The following is a 17,761-nucleotide window of genomic DNA, read 5'->3' on the forward strand; positions in this document are numbered from 1 at the left end:
TTCGCTCCCTTTACTCTACCTGATCGTAAATACTTTAGCCCCCCCCCCCCCCCCATTTTGGAAAACGTTCCGCGGGGCCTGCATGTAACATGCAAGGGTGGGGGTGATGTGCATTTTTTCCTCCCCCTAACGTTTTTGCTCCTAACGCCACTGCTCCCTCGTCCCTCGTATTTCGTCCTCTCCTCCCCCCCCCCCCCCCCCGGTCATAAAAAGAAATCGCCGCCCCTGGTAGAAGATATAACTTATTTTAAGTTTCTCAGCGTTAAGAAGGCTTAGGCGTCAGGGGATTTACTGCAAGGACGAAATGTGAAAAAGTCAGACATGAATGCCGTTCAATTATATGAGTTTGTTGGTTTTATATCATGAGATAAAACAACCTTGCCACACTCGATGTAAATAAAGAAGGTCACGATAGTGTTGATTTACCAAAAAGCCTCAGAATTACAATATGTCCAACATTTTTTGGTGCTCAAAAACATTTTGAAGCCCTAAAAAGTTTCATCAAGAGAAATTCACATTAACATCGACGGATTCCGGATTTTCCTGCAGGTCCTAAGGGCACAGCCCCCGAATGCTCTCAAGTTTGAGCAATTAAGAACACATCCTCTCTGAATGACATTTTTTTAAAAAGGGGGGGTTGTTTTGGGAACTACTTCTATCTTTAAGGCCGCCATCGCAGTCAAGCGTCGCTCAATATGATGGCGCTCTCTTGCACTTTTACGTAGAGTACCTATATATAGGTACTCTACTTTTACGCAGATAGTTAAGAAATACTTTAAATTAATAAACTATATTATAGAAATATCAAGTTCGTTATTATTATGTATAATATATAAATTACATTATGACATAAAGTTATTGTTTGCATATCAAAAATGCAGAAAAAAAAAATGAAATTTTGACGAATTGATGAAAGTGGTGTTATCCTTTTTCTCAAAACATGTATATGCAAAAATGCCTTCTCTCAAAATTTTAATATTTCAAGAATACCTCGAGAACAGTGGGTCACATTTTAATTTAAGTGCAATTCCGAACTTTTCCGAAAATTATCTCTCTCTTTCTTTATCTATTACACTCTCTTTCTTAATCGTTTCTCCCTATTCTATATTCTCTATCTCTCTCGCATTTTCCCTTTTTCTTTCTGAATTTCCCCCCCCCCCCCCCTCTGTCTCGCTCCACCGCTCTCTCTCTCTCTCTCTCTCTCTCTCTCTTGCTCTCTCTCTCTCTCTCTCTCTCCTTCTCTTTTTGTATACATCTCTTTGCTTATTCTTTAACATAATGGCCGTTTTTGTAAGCAAAATGTAACTACATGACTGTATGTCTAATTGTAAATAAAGTTGTATTTTATTCTTCATTTCTACGTACGATATTTTGTGCATTTCAGCTCCTGAGCTACGATATAATGATAACATACCTTTAACTTTAATTCATTTCAGTCTTATATTGTAAGAGTAGGCTATGGTGTGCTTATAATTTAGGCCTATACATTTTCAAATTTACGCCACGTGATATCAGTTTTTGAATAAGGTGAAGATATATACAATTTCCATTACAATATTATTATTATTAAAGACAGTGAATCAGAATAAAGGTGTCTGGTACCAAATCAAAGGAATTTTTGTACACGAAATATTAACATAAACAAAATATAGATTGAGTACACCAAGACATAGGCGTAATTGGGACAGAGGGAGCAAAAATCTCCGAAATTTCTGGTCAGGGTGCAACAACAATTGCTTTTTACTCCCCAAACTCAAAAATTGGGTATAGTATTATACAAGCTTTCTGGTGCTTTCAAGTGCAACAGTACAATGATCCAAATATCTTGATTTCCTCTTACTCGGCCTCTGTTCACCCTATCCCATAACTTTTGATTTGATTCAAAGATATATATATACAGAATTTCTTGCGCAATCTCATGATTTTTTTAAGGGGAGGGACTTCAAAACGGTGGAAGGGGGGGGGGAGTACACCAGTTTGACTATATCCATTTAGATAGATAGATAGTTTATTGGGTTTTTTTTTTTACAATATCTCATTTTACAAAGAGTGTAACAACATATTGAAAATGATTATAATATACATGTACATACTATACCGGTAAACACTATTCAGAATATTGTCCTTGAGTTGAACTTAAGAGATATAGTGGCGGAGCTAGCCTATGGAAAAGCAGAGCTTGTTGTGGATACGCTCCTTAAAATGAATTGAATTGAATATACATGTAAAAGCTAAACATACAATAGAAAATAGTATACATACAAAATACAAAGCAAATATATGATCAGGACCACAAAGAAGCAAATTGCTTATAAATAGGGCCCCACAAAAATCAAATTAAATCAAATATAAATCCCTCACCATACCCATACATGCACACCTTAAACTACAAATGACACAATTAATTAAAGTAAGGTTTATAAACTACATATACACGCTAAAGCAAGGAGAGGTAGATTACAGGGATACATGAACCGGTTACAAAAGACAAGAGAAAGGGAAGGGAATATATGCTGCCATTGCCGTCGTTACAGTGCATTATCTCATCAGCGTTTTAACTTTCAAAGTCTTTTGGCTACGGAATGTCCGAAAGCAGTTTCAAAACCGTCCTCGATCCCATCTTCATCATCATCAAAGGTATTCTGTCTGACATCGACATCATCACCGTCGTCATTATGTCGATAGATCTGTTTCTTGGAGGTGATCGTCGATTCTGCTGACAGCTCAAATGTGGATGGCGTCGTGTCACCTTTTCTGTTCCTCCATCTACTAAACAGGTCATAGGAGCCTGTCCTACAACTCGATACATTGCAACAATTCTTCTCTCTGTCCTGATCGTCGGTTGTAGAGCGTTCACGAAATTGATTACTATTTCCCATGCTTGTAGTCTCGTCAGCAGGAGGCAGGCGACAACAAAATATCTTTCTCCATTGGGAACGAGCAGCAGGGTTACGCAGACAGTAGAAGAGAAACAGGAAAAAGCCTTGGAGCGAGTTTAAGATGATGAACATTATCTGGATTGATACAGATGCACCCTGCACGAATCAAAAAGATGGTTTACAAAGCAGTGAGTGGGTGTTTGTATGGTAGCTATTGTAGCTAAATAAGATATTCGGAAGTATTTTGAGCTTATTTATAAAAGAAAAAGTTCGAAAATAAAGGCATCAAGATCAGTACAGAACAGAGGCAGATTCACAATTGTCAGAAAGAGAAGGGTGAAGATTTTCCGGACATTAACATGACAGGGTATAACGAGAGAGGCAAATTCATGTTTATCCACTGAATGAAAAAAAAAAAATTAAATCTGAAAATGTTCAATATTGACGGAATTTATTAAGAATTTTATGAAATTACTGGAGAATACGTTCAGAAGTGTTAACGGGTAGTCATATAGATTATAGAAAACTTTAAAAAGTACTGACTGACTGAATATTAAGCAATCAAAAATCTAACCGAAATAATGTCCAGGTAAAGTAGGCCCAGAGTAGGGAAAGGTTTATTAAGAAGGTATATAGTTACCTCGATGGCTGTAAAGAATCCTATTGCCCATGTCAACCCCATCAATATGATAAGAGCTGAAGCATTCTGAAGACGACGAAGGCGCTCTTTATAGATAGGTTTGGTGAGCTGTCTGCCTGCGACCTTACGTGAAAGACGACGGATCACCATCACGAAGATGATAGAATCATATATGATGACTGTTGCTATCGGAACGAGGACCCCGCCTATCATCGGAATCTCCGCCAAGAAACCACATCTATGCATGGAGAATAAGACTTGATTAATGTACATACCAAAAATATATTTTTTTAAATATATAATTGACAAGCATCATCATTAACGATAATCAAAACATTTTAAATTCAAATCGTGACACCATCAAAAATAAATCAGATTAACTTAATTGCATGGTTTGTTTTACCTGACAAGAAGAATAGTATCAAAGTAGTAAACTTTATTGGATAACTTGTTTAGCAAAAGGCCATCTGCCACGAGGTACATAAGAAAGATAATATGTATGCTTGTAATTAAGCAACCCGGGGACCGACGGCTTTAAGTCCTCTCTGAGGGACTTGGTAATCAGGATTAATGCCTTAAGGGGCTTTCACACCGGGCCTTGCATAGAGTTGCGTAGTGTTGCGTACCGACTACGCCGAGCGTACGCTACCCTACGCCGGCCTACATAACTGTACGCTTACGGACGCAAATGGATACGCGAGGTGGACGCATCGCGTACCTTCGGCGTAGACAATATACGCAGAAATTAGGCAATTTGTACGCAAGTCTACGCAACACTACGCTACTGTACTTCAAGCCTACGCAACAGTATGCTACCCTACACCAGTCCGACGAAGCAGCAGTAAGCAGCCGTACAAACCGCAAGCAAACCTGTACGCCAGGCCTACGTAAACGTACGCCTAGGCCGAAGCAACATTTTTAGGTACGCGGTGCTTATGCACAGGGTATGTAACCCTACACCATCGTATGCCAGCCTACCCATAACCTACGCATGGACTACGCCGAAGCATACGCAGCCCAATTTCGGCGTAGTCGGTACGCCAAACTACGCAACTCTACGCAGATCCGGTGTGAAAGGCCCCTGCGTAGGTTATTCGTAGGCTGGCGTACGATAGCGTGTGGTTACGTAACCTGTGTATAGGCACCGCGTACCTTAAAATGTTGCTTCGGCGTAGGGTTGCGTCCTTTTACGTAGGCCTGGTGTACAGGTTTGGTAACGGTTGCGTACGTTTGCTTACTGTGTGAGCAAGCTTTTACTGCTTCGTCGGACTGGCGTAGGGTAGCGTAGTGTTGCGTAGGCTTGGTGTACAGTAGCGTAGTGTTGCGTAGGCTTGCGTACAAATTGAGATTTCTGCGTATAGTGTCTACGCCGAAGGTGCGCGAAAAAAATTAAGCGTACGCTCGGCGTAGTGGGTACGCAACTCTACACAAGACTTGGTGTTAAAGCCCCTTAAGGCCTACCAAATGGCACTTACGCATCGCATCAGCTAGTGCTTGCATTAGTGTGGATTATGCTATGGTCACATAACCCAAAAGTAGCCTGGTCGGCGGCCGAGCGGCGAGTTTTTAACCTATTCTGCCCGGCGGCTGCCCGGCCACCGAGCGGCGGCCGCCCAGGCACCGCTCGTTTTTAGGGCATCGCTCGGTCGCCGCTGTAGTTTTAGCGCGGAGTTAAAATTCGGGCGGCGCCTGCTCACTTTTCAGTCGCCGCCCAAAATACGCTCGGTGCCTGGGCGGTCGCTGACCGGGCACCGACGTAATCGCTGGGCGATGCCTAATTCCAGCAGCGACCGAGCAGGCTACTGACCGGTCGGTCGCTGCTCTGATTTGTGACCATAGCTTTACTCAAGAAAGAAAAAGGAAAGGAAGAAAGGACACTTAGCCTATATATCGTCCTTGTTTTCACGAAGTGACGGTAGTGAGGAAAATCGTCACGCAAAGTGAATGCAATTTTTTTTCACTACCGTCACTTCGTGAAAACAGCGACGATATATAGTGGCCCTGAAGGGATATCGCGAATAGACTAAATCGTGAAAAATATGCGATAAAATTCACGATATCGTCAATTTTATCGCATATTTTTCACGAAGAAATTCACGAAATTGACGATATCGTGAACTTTATCGTGAACTTTTCACGATGAAATTGACGATATCGTGAATTTTATCGTGAAAAGTTCACGATTTAAAGTTCACGATATCGTCAATTTTATCGTGTACTCTATCGTGTACTCTATCGTGTACTCTCCTGACGGGCGCTTCGTAAACAAAACCAGCCCTAGCTGGGGGAGACAGAGAGAAGGAAAAAAGGGAAAGGGAAAGAGAAGATAAAAGGAAAGAAAGAATAATAAGAAGAAAGAGGGAAACGGGGGGGCGAAGGGCTCTTGCCTCCTCCTCACTCCCCCCCCCCCCCCCCCTCCCCGCCAAAAAATAAATCAGAGAGAGAGAGAGAAGGGAAAGGGAAAGGGAAGAGAAGATAAAAGGAAAGAAAGAAGAGGAAGAAGAAGAAAAGAGGAAAACGGGGGAAGGGCGAAGGACTCTTGCCCCCCCCCCTCCCCCCCCCCCCCCGCCAAAAAATAAATCAGAGAGAGAGAGAGAAGGGAAAGGGAAAGGGAAAGAGAAGATAAAAGGAAAGAAAGAAGAGGAAGAAGAAGAAAAGAGGGAAACGGGGGCAAAGGGCTTTTGCCTGGTCCCCCCGCCCCCCGCCAAAAAATAAATAAGAGAGAGAGAGAGAAGGAAAGGGAAAGAGAAGAAAGAAAAAGAAAAACGAAAAAGAGGGAGAATAGGAAAGAAAGGAAAAGAAAGAAAAGAAAGGAGGCAAGAGCCCTTCGCCCCTGTTTCCCTCTTTTCTTATTCTTTTTCCTCTTCTTTCTTTCCTTTTATATTTTCTTTCCCTCTGCCTTCTCTTTCCCTTTATGGCGGGAGGGGGGAGGGGGAGGTAAGAGCCTTTCGCCCTTCCCCCGTTTCCCTCTTTCCGTCTTCTTCTTCTTTCTTTCCTTTTATATTTTCTTTCCCTTTCCCTTTCCCTTCTCTCTATCTCTCTTTCTCTCTCCTATTTATTTGTTGGCGCGGGAGGGGGGAGGAGGCAAGAGCCCCTCTTTTCTTCTTCCTTTCCTTTTTTATTCTCTTTCCCTTTCCCTTCTCTCTCTCTCTCTCTCTCTCTTATTTATTTTTTTGGCGGGGGTGGGGAGGGAGGAGGCAAGAGCCCTTCGCCCTTCCCCCGTTTCCCTCTTTCCTTCTTATTCCTCTTCTTTCTTTCCTTTTATATTTTCTTTCCCTTTCCCTTCTCTCTCTTATTTATTTTTGGCGGGGGGGGGGGAAGCAAGAGCCCTTCGCCCTTCCCCTGTTTCCCTCTTACTCCTCTTCTTTCTTTCCCTTTCCCTTCTCTCTCTCTCTCTCTCTCTCTCTCTCTCTTTATTTTTTTGGCGGGGGGGGGGAGGTAAGAGCCTTTCGCCCTTCCCCCGTTTCCCTCTTTCCTTCTTCCTCTTCTTTCTTTCCTTTTATATTTTCTTTCCCTTTCCCTTTCCCTTCTCTCTCTCCTTATTTATTTTTTGGCGGGGGGGGGGAGTGAGGAGGAGGCAAGAGCCCTTCGCCCCCCGTTTCCCTCTTTTCTTCTTATTATTCTTTCTTTCCTTTATCTTCTCTTTCCCTTTCCCTTTTTTCCTTCTCTCTGTCTCCCCTAGCTAGGGCTGGTTTTGTTTACGAAGCGCCCGTCAGGAGAGTACACGATAGAGTACACGATAGAGTACACGATAAAATTGACAATATCGTGAACTTTATATCGTGAACTTTTCACGATAAAATTCACGATATCGTCAATTTCATCGTGAAAAGTTCACGATAAAGTTCACGATATCGTCAATTTCGTGAATTCCTTCGTGAAAAATATGCGATAAAATTGACGATATCGTGAATTTTATCGCATATTTTTCACGATTTAGTCTATTCGCGATGTCCCTTCAGGGCCACCATATATATATAATAGAAACAAGCTTACATTCCGTCATCATATCTCATATAGCCACGTTGAGCTATTCCTCCAGTTAATCCCACTATTACAGCTGGTACACCTGCAAGTAAACAAAAAACATTATAACAAAAACGATTTTAAAAAAGTGGCAACTACAAAGTCAATTCTATCAATACGAGACGTTAGTAATAATTCATCACAATAGTATCCAGAACTGCCTGATGTACCTTCACGCTTGCTCGACAGAATGGATGCATACATTAATTGGACCGTTACGATCAACATTCTTATACTTTGTTGGTAATTTGCTAGGCAAGTCCAAGCGACTTTATTTTAAAGGGCCCATGACATCGAAATACAAGTGTATTCCTGTTGGTGTGCAGTCCTGCATACATCTCATATTTTGATATGTAAACTTCTGAATTTGTTTCATAGATTTTTAAATATTTTTTGAAATATTTGTTTTTCAAACTTGCTAAGCTCCACCCTCAAAACCTCCAGATCTCATTCCCCTTGTGACATCATCTGTCAGTCATCAATGAGCTAACTTGAGAAAGTGGTATGTATCTTTGCCGAAGTCGACCACCTGTTACAATACGTAATACAATAGCAACATACAAGTTGCTATGTCAGACATGCTGTAGCATCACCAGGAAGACAAAGGCAATGATGATGTATTGTACAATTATGTATGGAAGCACGCAATTCTATTATGAACGTGTGCTAAGATGGGGGAAATTACATACCATTGTCTATTACCTAGAATATTAGTTTAGTCTGACATGTCTGACATAGCAACTTATTTGTTGCTATTGTTTGTGGTATTGTAACAAGTGGTCAACTTTGGCAAAGTTACATGCCACTTTCTCAAGTTAGCTCATTGATGACTAACAGATGATGTCATAAGGTGAATGAGATCTGGAGGTTTTGGGGGTGGAGCTTAGCAAGTTTGAAAAACAAATGTTTAAAAAATATTTAAAAATCTATGAAACAAATCCAGAAGTATATCAAAATATGAGATATATGCAGGACTGCACACCAACAAGAATACACTTGTATTTCGATGTCATGGGCCCTTTAAGTGATTTGAAATATTAATCACAGGGTTGGTCAAGATCATAGCTTTTGTTTTTAGTGATTCTACACTGTTGCTCATAACGGTGGAATATTTTTTTTTATCCCAATTTATGGAATTATTTTAAAAATAATTTTAAAATACTAGATCTAGATAATAGTATACAGTCTCAGATTTTATTGAATAATAATTTGCCAATATGTGTTTTGCGTGACTGCTAAAGCATGTATATTATGCTACTATGTTTATTAACTAGGGGACCTATGCCCTTAAGTCATAAATGACAGTAATGAGGATTAATGCCTCACAAAAGGGCACTAATATAGCACATCGACACGGTGTTGATCCTGGGGCCTCACAGTTACGAGGCCATTGCTTTGTCACTGAACCATGACTGTACGCAGCGGGGGCTATGGTAGGGGGCAGTTTCCATAAATTTAAAAAAAAACAGAAAATGCAATAAATTTTCAATAATTTATTGCATTCTACCCGGTCCCCAACATAAAAAAAATCTTCTGTGTGCCCATGCCTTGAGCCATAATAAATGAGCAACAGTGTAATATGATCCAAAACCAAATCGATAATCTCGGTTCCCCTAACATCCTTCATAGCTGTGGTATTCAGATTCTGTCCGTTTTCATATATTTTTTATTTCTCTTTTTTTTTAAATTTCTTCCTCCCTTACATGCATCATGTAGATCGCGCGAACTGAAAAATAAAATACGATCAAGAGGACCACCCCCCCCCCTCAAAAACGCAACAATAAAAAAAATCTTCTGTGTGCCCATGCCTTGAGCCATAATAAATGCCCTAGCCTAGCCCCCGCTGCGTACAGTCATGGTTCAGTGACAAAGCAATGGCCTCGTAACTGTGAGGCCCCAGGATCAACACCGTGTCGATGTGCTATATCAGAGCCCTTTTGTGAGGCATTAATCCTCATTACTGTCATTTATGACTTAAGGGCATAGGTCCCCTAGTTGATAAACATAGTAGCATAATATACATGCTTTAGCAGTCACGCAAAACACATATTGGCAAATTATTATTCAATAAAATCTGAGACTGTATACTATTATCTAGATCTAGTATTTTAAAATTATTTTTAAAATAATTCCATAAATTGGGATAAAAAAAAATATTCCACCGTTATGAGCAACAGTGTAATATGATCCAAAACCAAATCGATAATCTCGGTTCCCCTAACATCCTTCATAGCTGTGGTATTCAGATTCTGTCCGTTTTCATATATTTTTTATTTCTCTTTTTTTTAAAATTTCTTCCTCCCTTACATGCATCATGTAGATCGCGCGAACTGAAAAATAAAATACGATCAAGAGGACCACCCCCCCCCCCCCTCAAAAACGCAACAATGGGTTATTAATTTTTTTTTTGGACAAGTCTTTTCATCATTAATGTTCTCCTTCATAATGGTTATTTCTTTACAGAAATTCTTCAAATAATACAAGGACAATCGTAAAGGCTCGTAAAGGCATAAACATGCATCAGATATCAACAGCTGATGGCACAGTAATAGGGATCAAAATCAAAACGAAATACAATATTTCCTCTTTTTTTTTAATATAGACTATTTTTTGGCCAACACGCTTTGAGTTGGACACAACATGGCGATTCCTGCTTTTTTGGGCAGGCACACTTTGAAGAATGTACGCCATGTTATGACCAACTGAAATGAAGTTGGCCAAACGCTGTGTATACATGTATAGTTGGCTCAAAAAAGCACCTCCGTTCACTGGAGAGTCCAAAAATAGAAAATTATTGAAATAATTATTACACCCGTTCGCGTTTTACCAACAAGACTGTGATCGATTTCTGAGATGTTCATTATGTTCACCTAATGTCTAACTTCAATATCGTTGTATGGACAGACTCTGTCAATACTGGTTTTGATTTCAATCATTAAAATCGATTGAAATAAACCAACATTTATTTCGTTCGACCGACGATCGACAGCACTTGATACGAACATGTGTGTTGTCTGTCATTTAAATATACCGATGACGGCATACAGCATATGGCGGCCTGTGCTTCAAACAATCCCCCTTCCCTTAAAAAAATGAAAGTGGTGTCGTAAGCTTCCTGGTCGTGATTGTGTATCAGATCACCAGTGGATAAGAAGGTAGCAACTAAATTCAAATAATGTAGGTTGGAGTCCAGCTGGATTCATCATTGCAATGATAATAATATTGGCTTGTTATTTAGCTGTCGTATCTACCTCTCAAAGTGCCCAAGATTGATACGCTCAATTATTACATCCCTGCTTTAGCATGTTTAATTAATAGCGTAGGTGATACCGTTTCGATGCTCACAACGTTCAACCACACTAAATGTGTATTGTACATGTATCTCAGGTTTGCCCTAAAGGACCTCGTAAATCATCGATCTGAAACAAACTTCCTGTTAGACATTAAAACAAATATGTTTTCAGACTTTTAAAAAATCAATGATTTCCTAGTTTTATATTAAAAGTTTACTCTTGAGTCGTAACTATGGAGATTTGTCATTTTTTGGCGTATGCTTATTGTTTGTATATAATCATATTTCACCTCACAGCATCAGTCAAATTGATCAGTACGTGTGAACAGATTCATTAAAATTCACATAAAAATACAAATCTCAGACATTTCTCCGCCTCTAAAAATAATTTCTAGACCACTGTAATCTCCGAAATCAATCACTTATTTTAAGTCTCATTAAATCATAGTCTGGTCGTTCTCCTAAAAAGAAAAAAATTCGTACACGTAAAAGGGTAGACAATTATGATTAAAAGTCAATGGGTAGAGATGGATATCGATGTCAGATTGCATTGAGTATTGGATTACCATTTATGAAAGAAGTGTTATTCTAACAGACTCCATCAAAAATGGGACACAATATCAAAGACTTTTTTTAAAGTGTACGTCTTCCAAACGAATTTTGTATCATAGGTTGGATTATAATTTCAAAAATATGATGGTTTTAGACCCACCTAACGTAAAGACACCTGCCTTGATCATGAAATTTCGAATGCCACCCCGGTCAAAAATCTTGATGACCAAGAGGTACATATTGAAACTTTCCACAGCCATCCAAGCGAGTGAAGAGAGGAGAGAGAAGTGAAGAAACCCTACGATGATACCACATGTTGTCATGGTAACGGTCTTGAGAGATGCGAGAATGATGAAAAAGATGTAGAGACACAGGAGTGATATGCAGAGGCACATTAGGATCCGACTAGGCTGAGGATTTCTCAACTTTCTGTAACGATAATGCAAGGACAAGAAAGGTAATTCAGACGTATATACATTGTGACATGTGAATCCTATTTTATTTCTGTTGGAGGAAAAAATTGCGTTAGAATCGAACAATAAGTTGCTAATTTATATCATTTTGTTACATAATAATGGTATTCATGCTAAAGGATAAAGGTTACTGCGTGCCCCGAAAGTGACCTGATGGAGAGGAAGACTTTGGAAGAAATCATATTAACGATTAAATTTCACAATTGAGAAAGGTGTAAGGCAAGGATGCCCACTATCAGCATTGTTATTTATTATTACTGCAGAAATCTTAGCGTTAAAGGTGAATCAAAATAAAGATATTAAAGGTATACAAGTTCTAGATAAAAATCATGAAGGACTTGAAACAGAAATTAAAATTGCACAATATGCAGACGACACGGTAATGACACTCAGTTCACTTGCGTCAGTGAGACATGCAATGGACGAAATAAAAAAAATTGGCAGATATGCTGGTATTTTGGTGAATTGGGATAAATCGAAAATAATGCAGCTTTCACAAAGATGTGATGCAAATGAAATTGAAGGATTGGCTTTTTCAAACGATCCATTTAAATTTCTTGGGATTTATGTAGGGATGAATATAAAAGAAGTAGAAACACTAAATTGGGAAGGAAAAATTGACAAGATTAAAAGAATTTTAGATTTGTGGAAAATGCGTCATCTGACGTACTACGGGAAAATCACAGTTATAAAGATGCTAGCTGCATCACAAATAGTATATGTGGCTACTGCTGTTCCAGCACCCAAAGATGCCATCAAAAGAATTAATAAGTTATTATACTCCTTTTTGTGGCGCTCAAAAACAGAAAAAATAAGAAGAAATATTTGTATTAATGATGTTACAAGTGGGGGGTTGGGAATGATTGATCTGGAAGCTAGAGTTAGTGCATTGCGTCTTTCATGGATAATGAAATATTTGAACTGTCAAAATACCTCATGGAAAACATTGTTTTCCTATTGGATTGACAAGGTTGGGGGAATACCCTTAAGTTTAGAATTTAACTGTCACAAGAAAGACATGGAAAAATTATGTAAAACAGCAAATTTGCCATATTTTTACTTTGATTTGCTTTGTACATGGTCTGAACTAAAATATGTAAATATTGAGGGGACGAATAACATAATGAGAACGATACTATGGAATAATAGTAATATTAAAATAAGGAACCGAATGCTTCATTTTAAGGTGTGGGAGAGAGGAGGAATAAAAAGAGTACACCATGTTCTTAATGACGGTCGATGGAAAAACTCTGACGAAACTGCCCAAAGATATGGGTTACCCAAAATGTTATTTGCTTTTAAGTTTGCTATGTTAAAAAAGGCTTTCCCCTTGGTATGGTTGCGTAAATCACAAGATGTAGAACGTGATGAAGTAATTGATTTACAGACCATTGAGATTTCGACAGGGGATATGATAGATTTGTCAAAACTTAATACGAAAATAATATATTTACTGATTGTGCAAAATATAAGAAAAAACCATATATTTTAAACGCATGGCAACAACGACTACACTTACATGCGGATTTTAATTGGTCATCTGTTCTACAGTTTAAATTTCATGTTGTACGGAATAATAAAATCAGAGAATTTAACTTTAAACTTTTGCATATGATTTTACCATCACGATACAATTTATGCAAATGGAAGATCTTAGATTATAATACATGTGAGATATGTAATACGCTAGAAACCACTAAGCATATGATGTTGGAGTGTGAAAACGTAAGATTGTTTTGGAGAATTGTTTCAGGTGTAATCTTCAATTTATGTGGTCTAAATATTCAGATGACTGAACAGATTTTAATACTTGGTTATGAAGTTGAAAACTCAATTTGTCATTTAGTAAATTTAATAATAAATTTTGCTGAGTATGTAATATATAGAAACCACATAAAGAATTTACAATCATTTAATAGAACACATGCGAGAACTCTATATCGTAGTCTTAAATATGAGTTGACATTTTATTTGAACTGTAAAAGTATTAAAAGAGAAAATAACAATATGGTACAGAAATTAATTGAGATGCTGTAGACAACGAAAACAGATGTACTCATGAACAAACTAATGGGACGTTGCAATATTTTATTTGTTTATGATTGTATATGAGTTGAATTTGTTTATTTGAAGGAAAAGAAACAAAAAGGAATGTCAATTTGAATAATAAAGTTCCTCTGATTGAGGTTAAAGAGAAAAAAAAATATTAACGATTAGGTATTTTATCTAGATATGACATCTACTCAGAATATATTTTGAATAGCCTTAGTCTTTCTGCCAGAGAAAATACTCTATCGACAGCGAATCTGGACGTTGTCTGTCAATTTTGCACGACTGTTCCCGAGTAGTACTGTAGTCGATTTGAGTCAATTGCTTTGATTTAGACGGTTAACAGTAGCTTGAAATGTCGATTATAACATGTAATGATTCCTTATGGAATTTTAGAACCCAATCAGAAAGATGACACTTTTTTCTCTCATCGAAATGAACCTTGACTTCCTCATCTGTTGTGAAAGAATGAACAAAAATGAATCATTCAGAAAATGACATACCTGACGGATAGAAATGTTACGATGGTGACAAATAGGAAGAATATAGAGAGGGAGCATCCGGCATAACTCAACACGTCAAGGATGTACGTCCACTTATCATTTAATGTCGACCCTCCGTAGATGTCCTGAGATGAGGAGGAGGAAGACGTCGAGGACGAGGAAAGCGAGGAGGAGGATAAGGAGGGAAGAAAGAAGAAGAGGAATGTCAAGCAATTTATGTAAATATTAATCAACTACCTTGAATTCCTAAACATTCGAAGTGCTTCAAAGATTAAAAACAACCCCCCCCCCCCAAAAAAAAAAGAAAAAGAAAAAAGGAGAGAGTAGGGAGAAGGTGTAGCAAAGATTGGTTACATCCAACTTAGGACTGAAAAACTTCAACTCTAATATATACCCGAGGACTTGATTTTCTCATCAAACTTTGTCATAGGTTTATTAGCAAAATGATTATAAACTGATAAAAGCGATAATAAAGATGCGAATGTACGTGCATACCATGAGGACGGCGAAGTTGGTAAGATGGTTGCACTGGCATAGGAGCTCGTCACCAGTATCATTGTCGATTGCTACCAGCTGACATCCGTCTGTTGACCAGTTTCCATAGCCGTCATCAGCATCGAAGTCCCAGAAGACACATACCGGGTTGGTTACGTCGACAAGGGTATCATTGTAGGTGTTCTGATCGTAAGAAGAAAGAACAACAAATAGAAAGAATGATAACAGGAAAGATAGAAAGTGGATATGTTAAAAAAATAAAGATAAGGAAATACATAGTAAACATTAATAAAGAAAGAACGAAAAAGTAAATAATTATAAGGAAAGATAGAGAAGAATTGAGTCAGGTCACCGCTTGGACATGCGCAGTGCGGACCTTCGAACCCATCGCTTGTTCGCTCGCGAGATTATGCTTCAAACACCTTCAGGATTGGTTATTTCCTTTTAGTAAGATTTAATCGGTTCCAAAGCGACCTCACAAGTCATAAAATATTTATTCGCTCGCTTTGCTCTCTCCAAAATGATTCTTCAGACGATCACAAACAACTGCAAAATATAATGCTGAACCAGTATAGCGAGCCACGTAAAGAGAAAAAAGAAGAAAAAATATTGAACATTATTGGTGATAATTTATTATGTTCAGGGTTGAAGTATATACCAATATTCAGAATTGTATTTTGGCTTTGAGGTTTCCCTTTGTAGGTGCCCCTTTTCCAGAAAGTGCCTTTTTTGCTGGTGCATCCCACTTTTAGAAGATGCCATGTCGCCTCTGCAAATCTCATATATAGACCTGTTACACCGGCAAATCGACTTCAAATCTCATACGCCGGATGGACACACCGTCAGACCGAATCCAAATCTAACCGCTCGATGGCGGTCAAATCTTGGTCATTCACGGGTAGGTAAGTGTATGGTATTGGTCTTGTCGATCTTGTCGGTATGACTAAGGCATCGGATATCGGAAGGGGGGCTACGAAAGCTCCATCATATACCTCTCGAGAACTTTAATAAGAATGTTGATGAGGGTTCAACTTCGATGGAGAGTTTCATTTATAAATACATTGCAATACAAATCTTAAGCCTCATCCGGATAGTTTAAATGTAGTGCCTACCGTATCGTTTGTAACAGTTATTGGCATGTATGATGTCAAGACAGGTTCAGAAAGGTTTGTGACCTTCATCCCACCAATGGATGCAGAGATGATACGAGTATTCGATGTTCGGTTATATGGCTTGCCCTTATTGGAGGCAAGCAACGACCGAGAAGGAAACAGCGAAGTTGTCCGATAAAGCACGAATGATACCCGAGTGTTGTTGTTGCCTCGAATCGCCTTCCCGATTGATGGTGGTAGAAAGAGTTGAGCTTGAACCGGGTTTGTTTCCATGGTCGTACTCGAGCTGTCATTCTTGCCCTTGTAGACGATCATGTGTTCGGGCAAGAGTTCTCCACTCGGATCGTTGGTCGCATACACAAAAGTCAGACCTTCCGTCAGTTCTTCAGGTGGATATTCACTAACCTGTTACCAGGGTAATAGGCAAAATGATAGAAGGAAAAGGATATGCAAATATAAAGAAAAGAAGGGCTTTCATTTGCAGTGACCCCCCCCCCCCCCCCCCCCAAAAAAAAAAAAAAAAAAAAAAAAAACATCAATCGCGCTACTCTGTACAGTTTTCTCGTCAGTGCTTATTGCAAATTTAATAATTACTGCTTTCATATGAAAATGCCTTTCTTGTATGTCGGCGCTATAAAGAGTCATTACACTTTATTACACTTTTGTAATTCTCGTCATTCCTCCTATGAAAACAAACAAGCGTACCTTGTAACCAGGGAAACGGATGATAACTAATGTGTATTTATAAAGTTTGGAAATATCTTTCTATTGTGGGTGTTCACAATCATTTTTTTTTTTTTTTTTTACAATTGATCAGTTGACACTCATTAAACTACACAATTTCACAACATTTTAAGATTGTTACTTAATTACAGGTGTATGATGATGGTCTATGGGACATGAAGCTATGTACATTTCAACTTCCCTGGCCTGTAACCACGGTAACTTCACATGACAATGTAAAACGTAGATTTTGTTTCGCTTATTTCAAATTTGTCAACAGGACCTCTAAGACTTTCGAGAAATCAACGCGAGGACAATAATATTAATACCCCAATGTATATATTCCATAGAAATAAAGTTCTGATTGCTATGTATTGTTCCTACATCAAAATAGGTAGAGGACAAGGCTATTGAAATTGATTGATTTCCGGAAGTTTTTACAATTGTGTTCTGCCCAACTCTTGACGAATTAGTAAATAATTAAACATTTAAAGAAGAAATAAAAAGAAAAAACGCTCAGTGAACTGAACTAAACTGAGCTAAAAATAATTAGTAAGTACATCTGTAAATCAACAATCGACTTGAAAACAAACCTGGACTCCGAGGTTTGGCTGAACATCTGTGTAAGTTCCATTGGAAGCTGAAACATTGACGAATTGAAGCTGAGATTCCAAAGACTGTACGGCCATGTTAGTAGCACCTTCATTAGCTGCAGCTTCTAGCTGAGCTTCATCAACATTCATTAGATTGTTGATTGTTGACACAACAGCACCAGTTACCTTGACAACATACATGAACGATTGTCAGGTAACTCATTGGTAAAAGGTCGAGTCCCGGGTCCCAAGCAATACCATGTTCGATTGTATTATGAACATAAATTGACATAAAAAGTACCAATTTAATTGATGTCCCGTCTGATCCAAGCACTAGTATGGTATTCAAAGTGATATTCAGATATACCAGAACCTTGGGTGTGGTTGGTAACCATAGTAGTATGTATTGGACAAGATCGAGTTT

The 17,761-nt window shown here is 38.6% G+C and overlaps 1 protein-coding gene across 1 annotated transcript; it reads right to left on the minus strand.

Moving 5' to 3' along the window:
• Nucleotides 1-2,489: 2,489 nt before the first annotated feature.
• Nucleotides 2,490-17,571, minus strand: LOC115920233 (adhesion G-protein coupled receptor G2-like). The gene is made up of 8 exons (XM_030975569.1): nt 17,338-17,571; nt 16,022-16,426; nt 14,910-15,104; nt 14,415-14,539; nt 11,550-11,818; nt 7,516-7,588; nt 3,520-3,757; nt 2,490-3,035 (listed from the first exon to the last, which is right to left on the minus strand). Exons 1-8 carry the CDS (start codon nt 17,536-17,538, stop codon nt 2,562-2,564), a joined length of 1,980 nt encoding a protein of 659 aa, XP_030831429.1. The 5' UTR covers nt 17,539-17,571; the 3' UTR covers nt 2,490-2,561.
• Nucleotides 17,572-17,761: the final 190 nt, after the last annotated feature.

This window comes from Strongylocentrotus purpuratus, unplaced genomic scaffold, assembly GCF_000002235.5.
Source record: "Strongylocentrotus purpuratus isolate Spur 01 unplaced genomic scaffold, Spur_5.0 spur5_scaffold_8, whole genome shotgun sequence".
Lineage (NCBI taxonomy): Eukaryota > Metazoa > Echinodermata > Echinoidea > Camarodonta > Strongylocentrotidae > Strongylocentrotus > Strongylocentrotus purpuratus.

Excerpts from the sequence above, each read along its gene's own strand:
- LOC115920233 (XM_030975569.1), bottom strand. The coding sequence starts at position 17,538 with ATGTATGTTGTCAAGGTAACTGGTGCTGTTGTGTCAACAATCAACAAT. Across the intron at positions 14,540-14,909 it reads CCAACTTCGCCGTCCTCATG|GACATCTACGGAGGGTCGAC; the intron begins GTATGCACGTAC and ends TCCTCATCTCAG. Across the intron at positions 7,589-11,549 it reads GGCAGGTGTCTTTACGTTAG|GTGTACCAGCTGTAATAGTG; the intron begins GTGGGTCTAAAA and ends GTTTACTTGCAG.